Source organism: Protomyctophum parallelum (assembly GCF_964188405.1).
Source record: "Protomyctophum parallelum genome assembly, chromosome: 17".
Lineage (NCBI taxonomy): Eukaryota > Metazoa > Chordata > Actinopteri > Myctophiformes > Myctophidae > Protomyctophum > Protomyctophum parallelum.
The window spans coordinates 34786662-34809623 of record NC_139719.1 but is presented as its reverse complement, the minus strand read 5'-3'; the positions used below and the strand labels follow the sequence as shown (position 1 = coordinate 34809623).

At 41.4% G+C, this 22962-nt stretch overlaps 1 protein-coding gene across 1 annotated transcript in view; it reads right to left on the bottom strand.

Moving 5' to 3' along the window:
- LOC310874962 (myoferlin-like) overlaps positions 1-22484 on the bottom strand; it is a 41523-nt gene extending 19039 nt beyond the window's left edge. Inside the window, exons 1-21 of the mRNA XM_083787926.1 lie at positions 22281-22484; positions 21074-21129; positions 20214-20305; positions 14073-14181; positions 13868-13961; positions 13061-13221; positions 12147-12275; positions 11648-11710; positions 10547-10597; positions 10374-10404; positions 9766-9881; positions 9533-9659; positions 8021-8124; positions 7819-7887; positions 7664-7707; positions 5417-5499; positions 5098-5133; positions 4173-4297; positions 3813-3926; positions 2061-2238; positions 901-1025 (exon numbers count right to left, since the gene is read on the bottom strand). Coding sequence (XP_083644052.1) covers positions 901-1025; positions 2061-2238; positions 3813-3926; positions 4173-4297; positions 5098-5133; positions 5417-5499; positions 7664-7707; positions 7819-7887; positions 8021-8124; positions 9533-9659; positions 9766-9881; positions 10374-10404; positions 10547-10597; positions 11648-11710; positions 12147-12275; positions 13061-13221; positions 13868-13961; positions 14073-14181; positions 20214-20305; positions 21074-21129; positions 22281-22371 — 1998 coding nt within the window. The 5' untranslated portion in view covers positions 22372-22484. The remainder of the gene's footprint in view (positions 1-900; positions 1026-2060; positions 2239-3812; positions 3927-4172; positions 4298-5097; positions 5134-5416; positions 5500-7663; positions 7708-7818; positions 7888-8020; positions 8125-9532; positions 9660-9765; positions 9882-10373; positions 10405-10546; positions 10598-11647; positions 11711-12146; positions 12276-13060; positions 13222-13867; positions 13962-14072; positions 14182-20213; positions 20306-21073; positions 21130-22280) is intronic.
- Positions 22485-22962: the final 478 nt, after the last annotated feature.

The window sequence follows — 22962 nt, the reverse complement described above, 5'->3', positions numbered from 1 at the left end:
GCTGATGACCCTGCAGCCAGCACCATGGCACCGTCGGAGGTGCGTCAGGCAGAAATGCCCAGCAAGTCTAATCACTTGTGCTTACATCTACAATAATAAAACAATACTTCATAGAACAACCCTCCAGGTACTAGTTACAATAATAAAACAATACTTCATAGAACAACCCTCCAGGTACTAGTTACAATAATAAAACAATACTTCATAGAACAACCCTCCAGGTACTAGTTACAATAATAAAACATAGAACAACCCTCCAGGTACTAGTTACAATAATAAAACAATACTTCATAGAACAACCCTCCAGGTACTAGTTACAATAATAAAACAATACTTCATAGAACAACCCTCCAGGTACTAGTTACAATAATAAAACAATACTTCATAGAACAACCCTCCAGGTACTAGTTACAATAATAAAACAATACTTCATAGAACAACCCTCCAGGTACTAGTTACAATAATAAAACAAAAGGCCCATCTTGATATGTTTGTGTTTCCAATGCTTGTAAGAGGCAATCCACCATGGACAACCAGTGGCAAGGAAAGGAAAATACTTCAACTTTATGTTCCTGATCATTTATCCTCTTTCTTTCTAATACATTTTATATATCTCTGTGAGGTACTGTATATGCTTTGTTTTGCAAAAGGGGAAAAGTTGAGAACAACTCAATGAATATGTACAGTTTAGTTCTGTTGTCCAATTTACTCTCAGGATCAATAAAGCAAACATCCATCCTCTCCCTCCCTCTCTCTTTTATTCAATAAAGTTTGCATATCCCCCCCAGGATTAAACCTCTGTTGGATCAGACCTTAAACCTAGTTTTACTAAACCCATGATTACAGCTAATCTTAAAATTGATTATGCCATGTTGTTACAAGAGGTTGAAGTCATCATACCAGGCGGTGAGTAATGTAGAGTATGATATTGACAGCAACGAGGCGGTGGCTGATGTCCTCCCAGAACGACGTGACCACCACCACTGGCTTAGTGTCCGCCCACGGCAGGTAGTAGTAGTGGTTACCTGCAGTCACATTACACACTGAATGTAACTCATCATGAAGATAATAACAATATTGATATGTTATATGCACTTTCAGGCCTTTTCACGCAAAACACTAAGGAAGAGAGTCAAAAGTAATGTGAAAAAACACATGCTCTCACAGTAAATTCCTGAATATTCATTTAACACGGACGGTGCTGGATGTCAGTCTTGTCAGATTTAAATTCAGGACTGAGGCTGATTAAAAAAAAACGCCTTCTAAAGGGCTTTGGAAACAGGGAGCGATAAAATGTGCCTATATTTCATTTTCAATGAGACCTGCGATTTTGCTCGGAGAAGTCGCAAGCGTATTTATGTGAGCGCGGTCCCGTGAATTTGTTGCATGCATGCTCAATGAGCATGCATGTCACGTGTGCACGTGTGCACGTGATGAGCATTGCTCATCACGTGCACACGTGACTCACCAGAACTGGATTCTGTTTAGCTTTTTTTTTACACTTGTGTTGTTGCGCCCCTCTTGAGAAGACCTGGAGGAGACCTGTGTTGATCCAGGCAATAACGCCTGCGTTCCTCGCTCCCCGTTTGCAATTAATTAATGCTGCGTTCACAAAGATACAGTCTACCATTCTCTAGTCTACCAAGATACAGTCTACTATTGTCAATAGAAGCCAGCGACATGAAGGTATAAAGACGCATCCAACGTTTGTAGTTGCTGCAAAAGCTAAAAAGCTACAAGGCTACAAATTGAAACTGAGCTGGGTTCAACTTCCAGATGCAAAGATACAACTGTAGCTACAATGACACACGTCACTATGGACACACACTTGATGACGTCACAGCCGTGTGAGCAACACATTTTACAAATTGACAACACGACAAATTATGCTGTGATCTTTGCATGTTTTGCATCTGCCCGTGTGAACGCAGCATAAATCCTGAACTGCTGCTATATACTGTACATAGCAACAAGAACCCCAAAAGGGGATCCCGTCTTGAAGGGTAAAAATACCAAAAGGGGTTTCCGTCCTACTTACTGTAAATGGAGTAAGCACTCACCATCAAACACAGCACAGCTGTACTGGGTGGTGGAGGCCAGTGGCTTGCAGGTGGTGTCCAATTTGTTTCCATAGTTACCGATGCTGACCTCAAACTGAATTGGCTCCCCTGGTTCCTGTAGCATGCTGGCGCTGTGGAAGACTGCACACAGACAGTACTTCCTCCTCCGCTGGTATTTCTGGTAGGAGCCGAGATGAGACAAGGTGAAAGAAAGGAGAGACAGGAAGAGACAGCGAGAGAGATTAGAGTTGGCAGGTGGACACACTACAGCTACAGACTTTACAATTCACAATTTAGACATTTAGCAAACAGAGCGACTTGCAGTAAGCAAGGACAACATAACGTAATACATCAAATGCATAGAAATAGTAATCTAGGATCATAGGTAAATCAAGAACCTATCAGTAGAACTGTAGAATATCCAAAAGAAATCTATAATCAAATCTATAGTTAGTTAGTTACTTTATTGACACAAATGTATAAAACATTGGGTCCAAACAATAATAAAAAACCCATTAATCAAAAACTTTAAAAGGTACAATACATTAAAATATACAATACAGAATACAGAATCCCTTTACAACAGGAGCTTTCTATTGCTCCACAAGTGCCAGGCAGGCATGTAGCACATGCAAAGTCTCTCTGTTAGTGCCCACAAAGAGTGAGCTCAAATCAATACCCTCATGTCCATATTTCACTCTGATATCTTGTGTGAGGGGAAACACCAGTATGTGCTGTTCGTTTTGTATACCAGTCTCACATTGGCAAAACCGCTGTTCAGGTGGTATGCGGCTCCATCTTCCCATTTCCACACGCAGTCTATGAGCGGACAACCGAAACCGTGTAAAGGTTATCCTCAAATAGTCCTCAATGTAAGGTGTACTGCTGGTGCTGGTATAGAGTGAGTGAATAAATAGATCTGGGTTGATGGCTTGGTATGTCTTATGATGAATGAATCATGTCCCCTTCAGTCACTCTCAATATGATCTTGTTTTTCCATTATCTCAGATAAATGAGAATACATGACTTGGTTCTCCTTTTTCAGCAATTGAAGAACATACCACAAGGGGTCATCAAGCATGCCATTCAGCTGCTGTATGTTGGTGAAGAACCTGGCTTGCTTTTCTCTCACCAAAGCTTGCACTGAAGGCAGTCCTGCTTCTAACAGGCAGGTTAAGTTAGGGGTAGTAACCCTTACCCCAAGTAGGGATTTCACTCCAGACATGTAGAGAGTTTCAACAGACTTTAAGGGGATTTTCAACCAAGCCTCACACCCATACAATATAGCTGATGAGAAAGCAGCCTCAAAAACCTTACGTTTTACACGGAATGGAGCATCATAGTTGGTGGTCAGGAAAATAATCAGTTTGTTTAGGTGCTTTGTCTTCTCCTTTACATGTAGGGAAAGTGAGTTTCGGGCATTTGCATCAGCAGTGAAGATGGCTCCAAGATATGTATAACTGTCACAATGCTTCACTATAACTGACACACTATAGTATCTCACACTATAGTATCTCATAACATGCTATCTACATTACATTTTAGCCTTTTGCATAAGCTTGCAGGGCCGTCAAGGCTATAGGGGCAAGTGCTACGATAAGAGGCTGTGAGCTAAGGTGGAGTCTGAAGAGGTCCGTTTTCAGATTACGGCTGTCTTTCTTTAATTGAACGATTAATTTAAAAAACATAAGGAGACACGACCACATCGTGTTAAATCAACAGCAAGGTTATACTGTAGCTGCAGCACCATACCTGGGCAACTAGGATGTCATCACTGTGGATGCTGTCTACAGTCTTGTCTGCTTTGCCATCAACCTTAGTGGACAACTCAACCAAGACCCTGCCTCGGTATGCCACACCTTCTCCCTATCCAAACAAAGCAAAAGCAACAAGACAAATCATTAAAATACATGAACTGAGTCAGCTAGAAAAAAAAACAATGCGGTTGACATTAGCTGGCCAAACGTGTCAGATGACCTTACTAGGTCATCTGACCTAATAAATCACTTTGCCATACAGTATGACAAAGCAGAGGCTTCAAAGATACAGTATTCTTTACGTCATTTTCAATCTACCTTCACAGAAGCAATACAATACATTGGATCCATTTACCTGGCCGTAGTTCAGATTCTCATAAGGGTCTGGCAGGCCAGAGAACTCTCTGGGACTGCCATACAGGTTGATGTAGCAGGGACCAAATGCAGGCAGGAAACCCACATCAGACTCCCCCGGGCTAACTGTAGATCAAGAGATGAAAGCAGAGAACAAAGTATGAGAACAACGCTAAGCAAAGCAGATTTACAGCACGGTGCATGCCGGTTGGGGAGGGTTATGATTAGGGATGTACGATATTGATATTTTGGGGCGATATCCGATTAATTGCATAGTCAAATCAACTATTACCGATACTTTCCAGTAGGGTTTACCTTACACGTGTTATACAGTAACTGTGATTCGGGGTGAAGATGCAGACATAAAAAACATTCTTATTACATGATTTAGTAGGCCTACTGATGAACATATTAGTTCAAAGAATGCTATTGAAATGTTATCCAGAAAACACAGATCAGATCTGCAGCCTTCAGCATCACAAAAAGCATTCAAATGTATATACAATTTTAGCTGATATCTTATCTTATACGTTTTGTTATCGGTTGGATAACGACATTGTGTTTTTAAGGATGATATTGCTGACACCAATATAATAATAATTAATTAATTAATCATGCATCCCTAGTTACAATGTCGTGAGGGATGGACAGAGGCAAGAATGGTGGATGCAAATGATAGAATGGGTACTAAGCAAGTGGTGGATGCAACTCAAACAACAGTTAGTGGGAACACTATGGCTAACAGAGCAGACAGTAGCATTAGTAATACACTTTATTACATAGCACCTTTCATGACATGAATGCAGCGCAAAGTACTTATTGGCAATGCTCACATGCGGTAGGCTTACACATTTTGTAACACACAACATGCACATGTACATGTACATGCACGTGCTACACAGAGAAATAAAGAGCTAAAGTTGAACCTTCATATGATGGATCCTCATTTCCTGCAGGTTCCTCTTTACCAGGAGAAAAAGGACAATTCAAGTACCATTTGTGAGCAAGTGAAATTAGTTTCACAACTTTGAATAATATAGAAATACAAATATACACATGAATCCTTTCACCGTCTTATATGTAAATAGAGCAGCTTATATCTTATGGATAAAAAAGCTAATCAATTGCAGTATTTGACAAAAACAGGCTCTTTCTGTATTGAGATACTGTAGTTACATTAGCATTATGTAATAATAATAATAATATTACAATTATATTTTTCAAAAAATGTCTTAAAATGCATACCTTCTACTTCTCCACCAGAAGAAGCAATCTTGGCCAAGTTCAGGTACGTGGTGCCAATAGCATCATTCTTTGTCAGACGATCCCTGCAATTAGACAACACAATCTTTAGTATTTTTACCGATGTGACCCGATGTGACCATGTGACCCTACAGCATGTTCAACTAATAGGCCTGTACTGTAGACAACAATGACCTGACATTGTGTGTTGGCCACTCACTGTACCATTCTCTACATAACCAACAGTGCTGACATTAGATGCAGGGTCTGTGGGTTTTTCATCACCTTCTGTGGAACACCCAGTTTTCCTAACCTTTCCCTTGCACTCGTTTCCCTTCAGCCTTCCTGGATGTGAGTGATTACGCTCTTTATGCAAAAGCGAGGGTAACTGTGCCTTTGCCATTAGGGCTCCTCGACTCTGGAACAACCTCTCTTAATGTTATATTTCTCACTGCACTTTCTAGTCAAACATTTCCTTTTGCACGCCTACTAGTAGAAGTGTGTAGGAGTAAACAGCCAACGCATGAACCTTCATCGGGTATCACACCTGATTCCTGATAATGGTCAGTGCGACCGAAACGTATGTATGTTGCCATAATGTATACACATACTGTATACATTTACAGTGCATGTATTAATGACTATGCCTGATTATAGTGCTGTCATTTTGCCAGCATGGATACTTGTTACAGTTTTGGTATTTGTTTTGTATTTCAGTATTTCCCACTCAGCACCTATTGCAGGCCTGTCCACACTGGAATAGGGTGCACTCTTGAGATCCTTCCCAAGGTTTCTTCCTCCGAAAGGATCATGGAGAAATGAGTTTCCTTGTCCGGTTGAGGGAGTAATGGCAGAGAATGCCGTTTGTTTTCCTTTGTTAATATTGCTATAATAGGCCAATATGATTTCTTCTTACGCCTTGGATGGCAATTGGATGATTTGAGGAATTTTGTTCTAATAATAGCTATAACAGACCAATGTGAAAAGGGTGGGATATATTCCTCAGCCTAGTAGGAAAGTAAATTGCACGCTGCGTTCATGATTTGAGGCTTTTTGTTCAAAACGGGCCAATCCTGCAAACTTTGAAAGCCAATGTTAGCCAATTAGGATGGAATATGAAATATCAGACAGATCCGTCTTTAACACATGACTATAGAGATACTGTGTAACGATTATCGGGATTTTTGGACAGAATCTGGAGGAGTAATATAAAAATCACACCCGTGTGAACTGAGTGTTGGAACTCCCCCCCCCCCACCTCGTCTCTCTCTCTCTCTCTCTCTCTCTCTCTCTCTCTCATTAGCAGGCAACAGTGCAGCACTATCTCACTCTCTGTTTCTGGCACAACAGACCCTACTGGTACTAATAGTGTACTAATGGTGCTCACAGTCACATAGGTGCATGGGTGGGTGGGTGAACCAACACATAGGCGGGTGAACACGGACATTGCTGATCCTTGGAGTGGTTGCACCACTCAAAAAATGTGTTTTACAAAAGTCGGCTTCCTGGTGGCGCTATAACAGGCCGTTCTGGTAAATTTGGAGCAGAGGTTCATCGTTGGCATCCAGGGAGTGTGTGTGAAAAATGTGGCATCGACCGGGTTAATGGTGCCGGAGATTAGCTGGTAACAGACGGACGGACGCACTCACACACACACACACACACACACACACACACACAAACACGGACGGAGTGCAAAACATACTCTCTCCCCATGCCTTCGGCCTCGTGGAGACAATTATAAATAGTATGTACATTATAAGTGATTTATTATTAGCAATGTATTGCACATATAAAACTGAAGTTTGTTTATGCCATGCCTGTGCCAACAGGATCCCAGCACCACGCTAGGAGGGGAAGGGAGTGGCTTTGAGTCACAGTCATAGGCAATAGCAATACTCTCATACACACACACACACACACACACACACACACACACACACACACACACACACACACACACACACACACACACACACACACACACACACACACACACACACACACACACACACACACACACACACACACACACACACACACACACACACACACACACACACACACACACACAAATACACAGTGACCACACTCCAGTGAACTGGGGGAAATATTTCCAGTCATCTATTGTACTGAGCCAACCCTCAAATAACTCTGCTACAGCTGCAGAAAACAGCAGTCTCAAAACAGAACTGAGTGATGAAGACTCCCAGTGTTGTAAAACTAAAGCGGTCAGTATGTTTCACTTACCAGTCAAAGACAGTCAGCTTGATGCGCTCACACATGGAGGGGAACTAGAGCAGAAGACAAAGCAAAATTGGATTTGACAGGAATTGTATTTGTTGAATCATGAGACATTTATTTCAGCAATTCAGAACACAGTGGGGCGTCCTGTGATCAGTTACCTTGACTTGGAGGTTCAGAAGCTGGTTCCATTCAGGGTTGGCATTCTTCTCCATGACTGGCGTACAAAGCTAGGCACAGGGGGGGGGGGGGGGGGGTTTTAATGTAATGCTACTAACTACATAATGACCATCCAACTTGTTCTTATTCGAAAATTGTTCCTGGAATATGAAAGTTTAAAAAACTAAAAGGAAAAAAATAAACCTTTTTCCCAGCAAAGCAAGCCTCCAGGAAGGGATCCACCAGGTTCTTCTTGTTCTCATCCTTTCCAAAGATTTCTTTCACAGACTGGATGAATGCATCGTCCACTGAAATGGGTGATTAACAAGATGGAAACACAAATAAACACAAGCAATGTTTATCTTGACTGTTTCCTGCAATCACAAGCCTCAACATGAGATATGTCATGAGATCATGAGGCATTAAGACAACATAAAAACAATGTGGGGGTCAAAAAGCTAGCATAATCACATAATTATAAAATTCATATGCAGGTCATTCACAATTTCATAAAACCTTTAATATGGTGGAGGAGTCAACTGACGATCAATATCTTTGACAATATTGTATATTTCATATTAATGACTAAACAGTCATCCATCAATGTATAGACTGCCAATGTGTTACAGTTTAGCTTTTTTAGCAGGAGTATCGTTCTTTTAGCTGCCAGGAGATTAAACATTAAATAAAACATTGCTTTGGAATGAATGTGGTCTGGTCTAAAATACAGAGCAAAGGGCATGCGAGGACATTTATATGGAATATTTCACTGAGAGCTGCTACAATTGGCAAAGAGGTTGGATCTTGGGACACTCACAGAGATGTGGTTCTGGCAGTTATGCACAGAATAAATCAGAGGATTTGTTTTATCCATCACAGCCAAGCATACTAGTGTCACTGGCCTAAAAAAATATCTACAAGCTAACTAATTTATACTCAGAAGTAGTATGATGGTGTCACTGGCAAAAAAAAAGTATAAACTAGGCTGAAGGCACTAGGCATCGTGCATTGTTTTGTATGTTGCGAACACAGCTCCATTGCCATTAGTAATCTAACTAAAAATCATATCTAAATATTGCTTAGCTTAAACCCTTTTGCCCTTTGGGAAACATAGGTCATTCATTAACTTTCTCTAGCTGGTTCAGTGTTGTGCTTCCAAGATCATTCTTTATTCCTTGAGTTGTGCCTCAACAGACCTTCTCCAGCTGTTTTCCTGGCTTTCTTTTCCCCTATGGGTTCCAGGTTAATTAAGGCCTGTCTGGTCGTGTAAGAGGGTGGTTTCTATAAGGTGTGACTAAGCAGTCCCAATTCCTGCGTTTGATTTGTGTTTCAATTTGTTCTTGTTGTGTGGTATGCCAGAGAGGTATGCCTAATCTAATCTGGTCTGGTTCAAATAAAAGGGGTACATTTACAATGGTTGTTTTACGCACTACAGATTTGATTTGTAAATATTACAGAAACATACTGTGGTAAGATAACGGCCTCTATTGAACCGTCTTTATAAACCTGCCCTAGGAATGCTATAGGTGGCTTTCTCCAAATGTTATCCCTTAATGTGCCATCAACAGGGAGTGTTTGTGAGTGAAGTTTAGGTATCCAGTATGATAAATCTATTCTGTTTCAAGAAAGATGTGCATTCCAAAACAAGTATATAACTCACTCAACTCGATTCTGTTTATATGCACAGCAATTCTCATTGTGATAAACTGGTCTTACTCTGGGGAATGTCCTCTGCCCTGAAGACCTTGAGTGACAGGGTGACCCATCGCAGAGTCACGCCTGCTGGCAGGAGGAGGTTACTCTCTATATCATCATGGTCATCATTAGGCCCCCTTTTCTCTGCCTGTGAGAGAAAAATATAGCAAGGCATACAGAATTACATTTATTTCTATGAGAATTGACCATATCCACATGTTTGTTTGAGGTAGTGAGAGTGAGGTTATCCTTACTGGGGGCTCGTCTCCTGTTCCCACCACGAACATGCTGACTTTGAGGTAACCCTTGGCTCCCTGGCTGGAGTCATCTGGGTCGTTCAGCAACAGCCATTTTCTCATGATACAATGGGCTGCAATGGAAAGCACACATGTAAATGCTAAAAATGTAAGCACATGACACTTACCTAAATATCATTGTACGCATGCGCACACACACACACACACACACACACACACACACACACACACACACACACACACACACACACACACACACACACACACACACACGACACATGATGACATGAACATACATGCATGCACAGAGAAGGAATACAATAATAAATAGAAAGAATATACTGTAACATGCAAACTGGCACATGTACAAAGGAGTAGTGCAAACGCATGCTTGTGCAGTTTCACACACACACACACACACACACACACACACACACACACACACACACACACACACGCATGCAGGCACGCACGCATGTACGCACAAGTGCAAATCAAAACGTCCACACACGCACACACAGAAAACAAAACCTCCATTGACCAAATGTAAATGACACTGTGCATGCAAATGCAGTTTGTGGATATGTGTGACGACTGTAGCTTACAGGGTTCATCATAGATGTAACCAACATCCACCTGTCAGAGACAAGGTTATTCATATTAATAATTATGAAGACATTCACTTTATGTCACAATGGTAGCATATAACTGTGAGGAGTGCAGCGTTATGAGAGACCTAGACGAGACAAGTAGAGATACCTCGACAAGAGTATGTTACCTTGTACTCCCCCATAAGACTGTCCGCTCTTAGAGAATAGGAGTTGTACACCTGTGGAGAGGGAACATGACATTTGACCACCGGCACCATGGCATACTTTTAATGTAGGCTGAGAGTGAGAGGCCCTATGCCGTTGTGTATAAGATGTTTCAAGTACATGAAGTTGTAATATGGGAATTCATTATGCTTTTAAAAATGAAAAAAAAAAATATTTCATGTGAAATAACATTGGTCTTTTTTTCCTTGTAACTTCAAAAAGGCATACAAAGACTAGGCAAGCCTGGTTAAGCCAGACCCTGGATAAAGGCGTAAATAATATCTATCAACTCAAGCCTACATTATGACTTCCACCTTTTTACTGGTAATCTGAACTGTTGTGTTCTGGTAAAAGGACCAGTGAACTGGCTTTCCACACAGGAGGCCCGGGTTCAATTCCGGGTTCATATAATATAATGGCACAGTCACCCTGTGTGAGGTCAAAAGGAAGGTGAGTGTGTCAGAGTGGCTCACAACCTCAGCCTGATGACCTGAAAGTCTAATATCTCTCCCGAGTCACAGGGAATTCCCTTTAAAAAAAAAAGGACCAGTGAACTGAAAGTTGACCCATTCTTTATAAAAAATAATAAAATATCAAGTTCCATTATAAATGCATTTATTTAGCAAACAACAGACTTTCCTGCTTGAAAGCACTCCTTCATTGATGAACAATTATTTACATCTCTGCTCATTTTAAAATGCAGAGAGAGAGAGAGAGAGAGAGAGAGAGAGAGAGAGAGAGAGAGAGAGAGAGAGAGAGAGAGAGAGAGAGAGAGAGAGAGAGAGAGAGAGAGAGAATGAAATCCCTCCGGCTATGGGATAATGTACTGTATTCATACCTTTCCAAGTAGCACATATTTGTTTCAACAATGGAGTCAGTCAGTCATTAATTAGTCATCAATGGTCATGGATACCGGTATTCAAGCATCCAGCAAGAAATTCTGATATCGAGGTTCACTACAATCACGATGTATGAATTATACCATATATAGCAGACACTGCTTAATTTGTGAAGGGAGGTATTTTTATAGAATGCATAGAAGTCTAAGAATTAACTTTACTTACTCGAAAGCTGATGTATTTTTCAAACAGATCTGATGGTAGCATGTGCACGTTGTAAAAGAACATCTGATAAAAAAGATAACGTTTAGATTAGATTAGCAATGTAAATGTAAACAGCGTTGTGCTTAACCCTTGTCACATACTTCTAATTAGAAGTGAGGAAATAGCCAGCACTCAATACCGGTACATGTCCTTATCACATAGTTTATTTACCTCTCATATGGACAAACAACTCAGTGTTAAAGGACATGAAAAGGACATGTATTGTGTGTGTGTGTGTGTGTGTGTGTGTGTGTGTGTGTGTGTGTGTGTGTGTGTGTGTGTGTGTGCTGGCTATTTCTATTGTATTTTTGAGCCCTGCACCAAAAGACTTTCATCTAATCTGGAGTGTGCGACCCTTCTGCTTTTGCAGATATTTTTTCTCAACATACTTCTAATCACAATGGAAGGAACTCATTCTAAATTGAACAGTCCTGCATGGCTCACAGTGAAGTGACTGTACCTCATCAAAGAATGGACTGTTCCCTGTCTTGATCCTTGTCCTGTGGGTTTCCCCACATACATTCACCTTCACCACCGGCTTGACGTTGTTGCCCGACAACTGGCGAGCCTCAATGATCCGGACACGGATCTGAAAGGGACATAGTATGAATAATAATAATAAAGATGTATTTATATAGCACCTTTCAAAGCCTAGTTAATAAAGGCTAATTAATCAGTTAATTACAAGGCTAGTTCATAAAGGCTAGTTAAGGCTAACTGAAATGTGTATGAGAATCCCTCAATCCCACTTGAAACAAGAGTAGAAAATGGTAGTGGTGGGCCATGTGATTTAAAATCAATATCACAATTATTTAAAATCTTTGCCACGATTATGATTAATGAACGATAAAAATGTGCTTGTAGATGAGCCATGTTTGCAATTTTTGTATGCCACCATTGTACAGCAAATTATAATACACGGTTAAGTGATTTCTTGATTTAGTAAGAAATCTGTTAAAAAAATTGTGTCCATTCGTTGAAAAGTAAAATCACACACGTGTGAACTGAGTGGTGCAATTCCCCCCCCCCCCCCCCCCCCCCTCTCTCTCTCTCTCTCTCTCTCTCTCTCTCTCACTCACTCTCTCTCATTAGAGTCACTACCCCTCTCACTGTTTCTGGCGCCCCCTACTGCTATTATTAAGTCACATACTCATGCTCACACAGACAGACAGACAGACACACACACAAACAAACAAACAAGTACAAGGAAGCTGGTTGTAGGAGTGGTTTGCACCACTCAAAAATATAAGAAGAAAAAAAGTTTCTCAGTTATTCGGTTTTCTGTCCATTATTGGTTCTAAATATCGGGTTTGACATATTTCCGGTTAATTGCCAAGCCCTAGTAGCACTGCAGCATTCATTTAACAAACTCACCTGGAAGTCCTGAGGCTTGTTAGCCAGTGTGTGGTGACTCCTTGACCTCCTTGCCAACCGCTGGTTGAAGTTAGGAGGCTGACCAGGGGTGGAGGGAGCCCCTGCACCGCCTCCCGGACCCCCATCTGCCATGTTCTCACCATCCTCATCACCACCACCAGCTAAGGAGTTATAAAACCAGAGATATTCATATCTTAGAACAACAAATCGAGAGTTCCATTTCAAAACTGAACCTATACTATGAATTAAAACATAACTTGTGGCCTTGTGGTTAGAGTGTCCGCCCTGAAACTGTGAGATTGGGGGTTCGATCCCTGGCCGGGTCATACCAAAGACTGTAAAAATGGGACGCAATGCCTCCCTGCTTGGCACTCAGCATCAATGGGTTGGATTGGGGGTCAAATCAACTAATGATTCCCGAACACGGCCGCACGCTGCAGCTCACCGCTCCAAGAGATGGGTCAAATGTGGAGAACAAATTTCACTACGGTAACGTGTGTGACTCATCGTACGACGGTTTGTAACCACTTTTCTGGAAGTTTAGTTGTCTACAATACTTTTAAATATACTTTTAAATATTTATCACTTATTTTATCATTCTAAATTCTGAAAAAGAAAACACTCCCGCACACTATCTTCAAATGCAAAATATATTTTTTTAATCTATCTGGTCATATTCTTTTAAGACCAGGGAGATGGACAATTGGCAATTTACAAACCATGGAATTCATAACATGAGCTACTCTGATGAAACTATTAAACCTTGGCTGAAAGCTGCTGTTTTCCTTCTCAACTTCTCAAACCTACCAGCATCCACTGTGGCATCGCCTCCGTTTGGATCATTTGGATTTGACCCGGCATTGGCAGGAGGATCATAACCAATCACGAGGTCGATTGTAGACTGGAAAGAAAGTAATTTGCTTGATTACCAATGCTACCATATGACGTGTATTGTATTTATTGTAGGATTAAGATGCAAAAAAACAAGTTGGAACATTAGCAACAAACTTACTCCAATACTTTGACCACTTTCATTGACCAAAGGCACGTTTTTGGATGGCAGTGATCTCACTTGACCTGATGCAAGGTCTCTCAGCGGGATCTTGGCAGAACCGAGGAACCTGCCAGGGAAAACACAGAATACAGATGAATAAACTGATGTTGGATAAATATTGAGTGTTGAAAAGATGTTATATAGTGTATCATACGTATTTGTGTGTACTGTGATGGAATCAAGTAAGGTTGGTCCATCAATTAGTGAAATGAGAGACAATCAGGTGTTGTATTGTAATTTCATCGGGGGGAAAAGTCCTACCTTTCTAGTTGCTCTAATTATTAATAAAATGCATTGAAATTATGTATGAGCGAGACACACACACACACACACACACACACACACACACACACACACACACACACACACAGACAGACAGACAGACAGACAGACAGACAGACAGAGACAGAGATGCATGTATGCTGAATAATGTTACAGCCACAAAAGTGGCACTAGGAAGGGACTCCACCCAGAGCTAACAAACCCTACCCAGGGAGGTAAACCAAACACACCCAGCAGGGACTTAGCTTCTGTGTTGTGCTGACTGAATCTATCAAATACACTTACGATCATATGAACATAGTACACTGTTTTGGTCACTTAAAACCAAGTGTAGAACACAAACCCAGAAATATAATACGCTGGATTTTGTCTGGATAATTTATCGGATGGAGCATTGTGTCCAAAGACACAATAACATACATTCCCCTTAGTTATTCTTTGGGTAATTGAGTGATAGGATCTTGAGTCTTGACAGGGTTCCATACTGTACTATAATACAAAGCATCTTGAGATAAAGCTATAGATACATCCAAAGCAGTCAGGTACAGAGAATACAACTTCAGAATTAATGTGCAACTTTACATAATTAGAGTCAGACATGTCCACACTCAGTGAATTCGATATGATCAGATAAGAAATAAGAAAAGTATTATTGGCTAGACATTATTTCCTGAACATACTATTTGTTAGACAATGTAATTTCCTGAAATGTGTCATTTCCTGAACAAAACATTTGGGGGGCAGACAGTGTTATTAGATGGATACAGAAATATTGTCTTGGCAGTGATCAGAGCTGTACATAATAGAGTCTAAATGGGGAGGGATTCTCCTGTGATTTGGTGATTCCATCTACCTGGAATGCAACCTCATAAAATCTGATCCCAATGTCATCCCTGCAATAGCCTTGTATCCAGGCAGGCACAGACCACATATTCGTTGCAAAGGGGCTTTTGGGAAAGCTCCCTCTGGGGTGGTTCCCTCAATGCATGAGACCTGACGTCATTCGCTCATCCCCTGGTTCATGGAAGTTTTTCTCTATGGAGAATAACATGGGGTCATCTTAAAATCGTCTTTGTGGTCCAAACTGTCTCTGCGATATTGTCAGTGAGTCATATTTGATACAGTCTGTTTCTAGTGAAAATGTAACTCATTCAGCAGCAGTATAACATTAGCCTTTTCTCTCAGTCAGTTGATTCTTATTTTAGTTAGATAGTTTATTTTTCAAACACAGTTCTTATAGGCGATCTAAAATTCCCCTATGGGGATTACAATGCAAAAAAAAGCACATGAACCTGTGGACTTAGCGCCCTCTACCGATATTGATGTCAGACTTCGGTGCCCTAAAACTAATTTGAATGAGTGATTGGTTGGTGGGCCTTTCTCGGCCCCACCTCTCTCCCTGTGTTTTAGGCTCCAAGATGGCCGCAGCACCGGGAGGGGGTGGGGCAGAGGTGAGCGGGCGGGGTCGACATGACCTTACTGGGCTGCATTCAAGACAACTGCCTTGTGTCTGACACCTGACTTGTATCTGAACACAGCTTTGATGGATGTGTTCTGCCCCCCCTCCACCCCATCAAACAAAATGTTTGGTCAAACCATATGGGCTTCCATTGGAAATGCATTGGAGTGGCCATTAAACACAGACACAAGACAAACGCAAGACAGGTGTCTTGAATTTGTGAACGCAACCCAGTAAGGACACCCCCTCCTGGTGCTGCGGCCATCTTGGATCCTAAAACACAGGGAGAGAGGTGGGGCCGAGAAAGGCCCTTATTGATCAGACTGATCGTATACAGAAATATTTAGATTCTGAACTGAGACGACACGACTTGGATGTCGTAACATAATATCTCCTAAAAACAAACAAACCCAGAATCTAGCCTGCCCTGTACCATTTATTTTTTGTTAAGAAAGTGATAAGGGTCTGTTTGACTAATACTCAAACACTTATTGCGTTGTTTTTGACAATGAACAAAGGTCCTTCAAATACTTCCACGCAAACAGCAGAGGCACAGACCCAAAACAGACTTTGTGACCATTGTCAGAAACTAGTGAGTCAATTGGAAATATGTCCTTCCTCACAAAGGGAAACAATGAAGCCCCAAGCTGGTGAACTAATCTGTGCCATGTTATTTGTGTAAAATAAACTGAGCTCTGTGACATATTTTTCCATTCTCCAGGATGTTTAGGTGTCCACTAGCTGGCAAACACTTCTGGGAACTAGGTGTCCACAGTCAGGGGGATCCCTCCTCACCATAGAGTTGTCACCATAAAGTAGACAGGCATGCTATTGTCCTTTACCAAGTGTTTCCCTGTATGACGAAACCATGGTATGCGTCAGCCAAATAACTAGGATCACCCATCTGTAAAGGGAGGGGGGGAGTTCAACACAAGCAGCCTTGATTTCCTTGGCTGTGTTTTAATCTATAACGTTACTCCCTTCTGCTGTCATCAGTCATTTTCCTTCACTGGTATGAAGAGATGGAGGAGTGTGAGTAATGCAGCGGTGAACTGAGAGGTATTTGCCTACATTAATCTCAGAGGGTGGGAACAAGCTTGGTCAAAAAGTCTGTAGCAACTCACAGCTCACTATAATCACAGCTATTACAGAATTCTTTCTTATACCCATTTTTTGCACGTCAAAGCAATCACAAAACACAATCAGTTGATGTCAACAATAAGCGCATAATGTCACACTTTAATGTTATTTAACCCAAAGCAATAGTGTAAGCCAGGCAAATACATACATGGTAATTATGTGAACTTTTAGGAATGTTGCATTGACTTACATTCATTTAACGTTATTTAACCCAAAGCTATGGTGTAAGGCAAATACACACATTTGTTATTATGTGAACATTTAGGGATGTTGGATTGACTTACATTCATTCTGCATCTCCTTGCGCTAACCTTAACCCTATTTACATGCATAATCATACCCCGGCCCTAACATTATGAAATTGTAGTAAAATCAATCTGGGGTGCCAAATTATTATTCATTACTAAATTATATGTATCCCCGGGAGAAATAAAAGGCAATGCTGGACATCCAAATACTTTTTCCCTCAAGCTATCAGAGCTCTGAACAAGGACTCAGCTGTCTTTTACCGCCGCCTGACCTCAAAATTAAAAAATGTTCTTCTAAATCTTCCAGTTTTCTGAAATGAATATTTTCACGATTTTTCAAAAATAGCAGACCTACAAGCTCGTAGAGCGCCACTCGGTGGCGCGCTATGAGCTTGTAGATCTGCTATTTTTCAATAGCTAAATTATAACATAATGTTTAAAACACCAAAAGGGGTTCCCGTCCAGAATGGGTTAAACTAGTAAACCAGACAATTTTTGGGGGGGAAATCTCTTAGCTTTTTCTTCTTTCCATTGTATCTAGCTCAGACTTATTTGCCACATAATATTTACTGCTATTTGAAGTGCACTATCTATGTACCGGTATATACAGTACTGCATAATATTATACAATTAATCTTTCTGGTGCATGAATGTAGAACTACACTAATCTTCAGTTGCTACTTGCCAATTTGTCCATTTATATAATGACTAGCATGAGGTGCAATGATTCATTCCACTTTATATTGTACTTACTAGATAACCAGATTTTTAATAAGGTTAGGTAAAACAATGGCTTAAATAAATGCCAGGGATATTAATTGACGTTTTACAGAATATGCAATGCCTTGAGCGAGCTGTGAGGTGACACATGGAACAATCAGTGCAAATCAGAGTCGACTGCCTACATTTTCATTCTGAATCAATTACAAGTGATGTGGTACTCCTGGTGCGCTCAGTGCAGTGGTTCTACCTGGCACCGCCAGGGGAAAATGTAACTGTGACCTTGCGATGCCTGTTGCTGTGCAGGATTACAGGGTCCCAGGGCTCTGGAAGAGCTCACGAAGCAGAGTACTGCCATTCACTGCCATTTAACCTACAATGTGAACGGTCTGAACCCTGTTGGCAAAATTAAATGAAGGGTATTGGCACACAGTCTGAGCATTTCACATTTCACAGCAAACGTAAGCAACTGCCTTGACGTCAGCATTCCTCTCAGTTCAAACACCTGATGCTCACTGACGAAAATGATCAAATTCCTGACTAAATGACATGCACGAGACTGTTCTGCAATTAACATAAACTGTCTTATGACCATCTCCCGGCCAGTGTAGAGCGCAGTGTTCTAAAATTCAATGAGCGCAGACAGAGCAAGTTTAAACTCTTCTGTGTTGTTGCCAAGGTTACGAGGGAGAAACAGCAGCTGCAAAACTATTTGGGAAAACCAAGCAGAGAGCGACAGAGACTTCCTACTCTAGTCTACTCCCCCCTGTCCACATCATTAGGGAGGGAGTGTGTCAGCTGGGCCGGCCCAGTGGAAAACTTTACTAACTTTACATGGCAAGGACTCATGTGCACTCATGAGATAGATTCACTTAGGAAAAGCACCTCCCACAGTTATGACTGAGCCAAGCCCTGGAGAATACTATAAAAGTGTATGGTATAGTCACAGGCATGAACTGAAAATATACATTGCTGCTTTGACACACTTCATGTGACGCTCTAGTTTTTGTATATTCAGATGTTCTTAGCACAGAGTCAAAGACACAGACAAGACTTTGATCGCCCTAATTAGAAAAACCATGGAAACATTCTCTGTGGTTGGTCTACAGTAGATTGGTTCCATATGTGACTCTGTCTTCACTGCACTGTGGCAATAATAAGCAACCAGCCTGTGAATGAGTTTAAACCAGCACAGCAACTTTTGAGCTACTCTGTTCCACTCCGCGTCACACAGGGACCAATGTTTTATAATTAAGCTCACTTTTAACAATAGCCTTGGTAACACTGATGTCTCCGATATTTCTGTGTACACTGTAAATCTTCACAACACTCAGTATTTTATAATATAGGCCTATTGTAGGGACACAGTAAACTCCAACATGGAGTCTGGTCAAAAGCTCTCATATTTCCAAACCATCCATACTGGCTCTCCCCCTCATTCTGAATGTTTTCCTTTCCTCAGTCACAGTCAAACGCATGCCGGAGAGCGATAGAGAGAAGGGAAGACAAACAGTGCTTAAGCCATTCATTCATTGTTGTTTAACCAGGATCCCAGCTCTTGCCCACTCAGTCCGTACAAGTCTCAGCATGGCAAACAGGCAGGGCGTGGGTTACAGAGAGACCGGGAAGCAAGACAACCAGTCTCTGTATTAGCAGCAGGACTCCAATATTGTCTTGAAGTGCCTATCCAAACGTATCATTTTCCCTAAACATTACTGTGGCATTGTAGGTGATAAAGTCACGGTGAAAAGGGGGGACAGAGGAGGACTTTGGTATGTATTACTCCTTTGTCTCCTTAGCACGAGTCTGACTGATATAATTGTTATCTGGACGATATTGGCCGGATGAAAACTTTTTGTATAGTACTAATGCTGACCTTTTTCTTTTTTTTAATGTATAGTCATTACATTCACGCGCACACACACACACACACACACACACACACACACACACACACACACACACACACACACACACACACACACACACACACACACACACACACACACACACACACACACACACACACACACACACACACACACACACACACACACACACACACACACACACACACACACACACACACACACACACACACACACACACACACTTTTGCTGTGTGATCCATGAGGTGGGGCCCAGAGTGTCTGTCACTCTTACAACACTTCTGTTTCATCAGGTGAAAGCAACTCTGGTAGCCATCCATTGGATCAAGAGGCTCAGTTTGCGTGGGGGTTCTTTACTCACTTATTTTGCCCAATAGTTTCATAGTCTTTCACAATGACGTCGATGTAGGATGAAGAGTCCAACGCTGAGCCTTTCAGATCAAACTCAAGCACCTGTAAGGCAATACGACAGGAGACAAACAGACCATCAGCTATTGATACACACACGCCTCTAAGTCTAATGCATATGTTTTGCCCCTTGAACAGAATTAATAATTTGTTGTCTGACTGCATCGCTTGTCGCAAATAACTGATTGTCAAGTAAAGAAATGTAAATCAATTATTTTCATTGAGCGACACTGCAAATTGTGAATTATATACTTATGTACCTATACTTAGGTACAAGGTACAAGGTACCCATTCTTCCCTGATCTGCCCTGATTTTTTGAATACTGTACCACCAATAATGGATATTTGTATTGTTATATCAAAGAGAAAAGACAAAAAGTAAATACAGTTACTTTTGTCTACATGTTCCTCCAACATGGTGGCGTGTCCCTCACCACCCTATACAAACAGTCCATGACAGGACTGTAATTGACACAAGTCGTCGTTTGAGAAAGAGATTCTGTATTTATTTGTGATTACGACCAGAGGCCTTATTAACCTTGCTAGATAAAGACAGATACAATTAATTTTATACAGCACACTGAAGACGGACTGTATTACTGTATATCACATCACAATCCCAGACTACTGTATATGACAGTAAACAGCACATTTACAGGGAAATCAAGTCATGTCTTGGATTGGATTAAATGTGTCCAATCCATTTTCCTTTGCTGGAATGCATAGGTTCACATGGTGTGTGTGTGTGTGTGTGTGTGTGTGTGTGTGTGTGTGTGTGTGTGTGTGTGTGTGTGTGTGTGTGAGTGTGATTACCTCATTCCACACTGGGTTCACCTCACTGTCAATTGTTTTGGTTTTCTTCTTTTCATCTGAAAGTGTAATATACTTTTGTGAAAACCAAGAACGAAAGCCTATAGCCTACTGTAAAATGATACTGTCAGTGTCTCGTTGGTACATGATTTTGACATCCATGCAAAAACACTGCAGTCATTATATAATTTGATCTGTCTGGGCAAGGTGGGTGACGCCTTGTAGTAGTAGTAACACAGCATCCCATCCAGGTGAGTTACATCACTGTTTCTGACAGTGGGGTCCAGGGGGGATCCTCAGGGACAGCCTGGGTACCTTTGAGGCCTGTAGCCTAACTGAGTGAGTGTACTATGGAATTTGGTTGGGTCCAAATTGCATGTTTACCATCTTGTCAGCAGGAAGAAGTCAGTGTCCTCCAACCTCTGCTCAAGTCGATGACAAGAACTCAAGTCGACAATAACTCTGATTTCAGAGTGCAGTGTGACTCAGTTCATTTACCAAGGGAGCGTCAGAGACGAGTAGATGGTAAATGGTAAATGGTGCATTTATATAGCGCCTTTATCCAAAGTGCTTTACATAGATGTGCATTACATTCACCCATTCACACACACATTCATACACCGATTGCGGCGGAAGCCATGCAAGGTAGCCTACCAACCAGCACATCGGGAGCAATTTGGGGTTCAGTGTCTTACCCAAGGACACTTCGACATGTAGACAGGAGGAGCCGGGATTCGAACCGCCGACCCATGGATCATTGGACCTGCTCTACCTCTTGAGCCACAGTCGCCCAGTAGATGGGCTAATACAGTCGTAATGTAGGCTAATTAAGGCCAAACTTTTAAAAATGCATTAAAATGAACTTTCGTTTATCCCATGTAAAAAAATATGATGATTACCCGTTTGTAATGTAGATGGATCTACAGTATAATTGTCTATTGTAGGCAGGCCTACAAAACGCCGCAACACTTTGCATTTTTCTGTTACTCCCCCCGGCCCCCATAGTCGCCGATATACAAAATATGATAGTTACTAGTTAGCCTATAATTACATCCTCCACAGGTGTTACCAATTACACTACGCCTTTTCCGTGTACAGCAGACACTTTTCCAGTGAGCCAGTGACTGAGCCCTGACTGTGGTTAGTGGTATGAATGGAACACAAAGGGATAACCTGGAGTATTACATTTAGACAAAACTCAGTTTCTTACCTTTGAAAATTACAGTTGTGATGGGATCAGGAGTACTCCCAACCCTCTTTTTAGGCAGTGACTTAGCGCATTCTACTACAACTCGCAACATTGTAAAACAATAAATAGCCTAAAAACTACAATATAAGTGGAGTTAAAACTGTCTCAGGTCATTCCACAAGCTGTGCGGCAGGCAGCATCCTCACTGCCGCCCCATCACTGAAGCCAACGGGCAGAGAGTGGAGGAAATAGCTCTGAGTCCCATATGTGTCATTTAGGGAAAATGAGGGCGGGTCACGAGAGTCGAATTATTATACTGACTGGCAGTCCTGCTACAGTGTTGCACTGCTGCCACCCGGTGTGAAGGAAGCTAGCTACATTAACATGCCGAATTTGCCGATTGAGTTGTTGAGAAAGAAATAAGAAGGAAAGTATAGGAAACACTTTATTCTTAGATGAATAGATCACTTGACTTTTTTCCCTGTCAAAATTAGACCAGCTCTAATGGGTAGCCCACACAAGTTTCAGGTAGTTATTGATTTTCTTAGAACAGGTTGTGTTCACGGATATTATCCCGTTTCAAGTTACTTAAAAAAAAAAGTACAGCTTTGCTTCCATCTTGTGGCTATTTAGGCTCGAACTGCGCGCAAGCAACCTACCCCAGACGGAAATGTAATTTCATTCAGCCACTAGAGTGCACCAA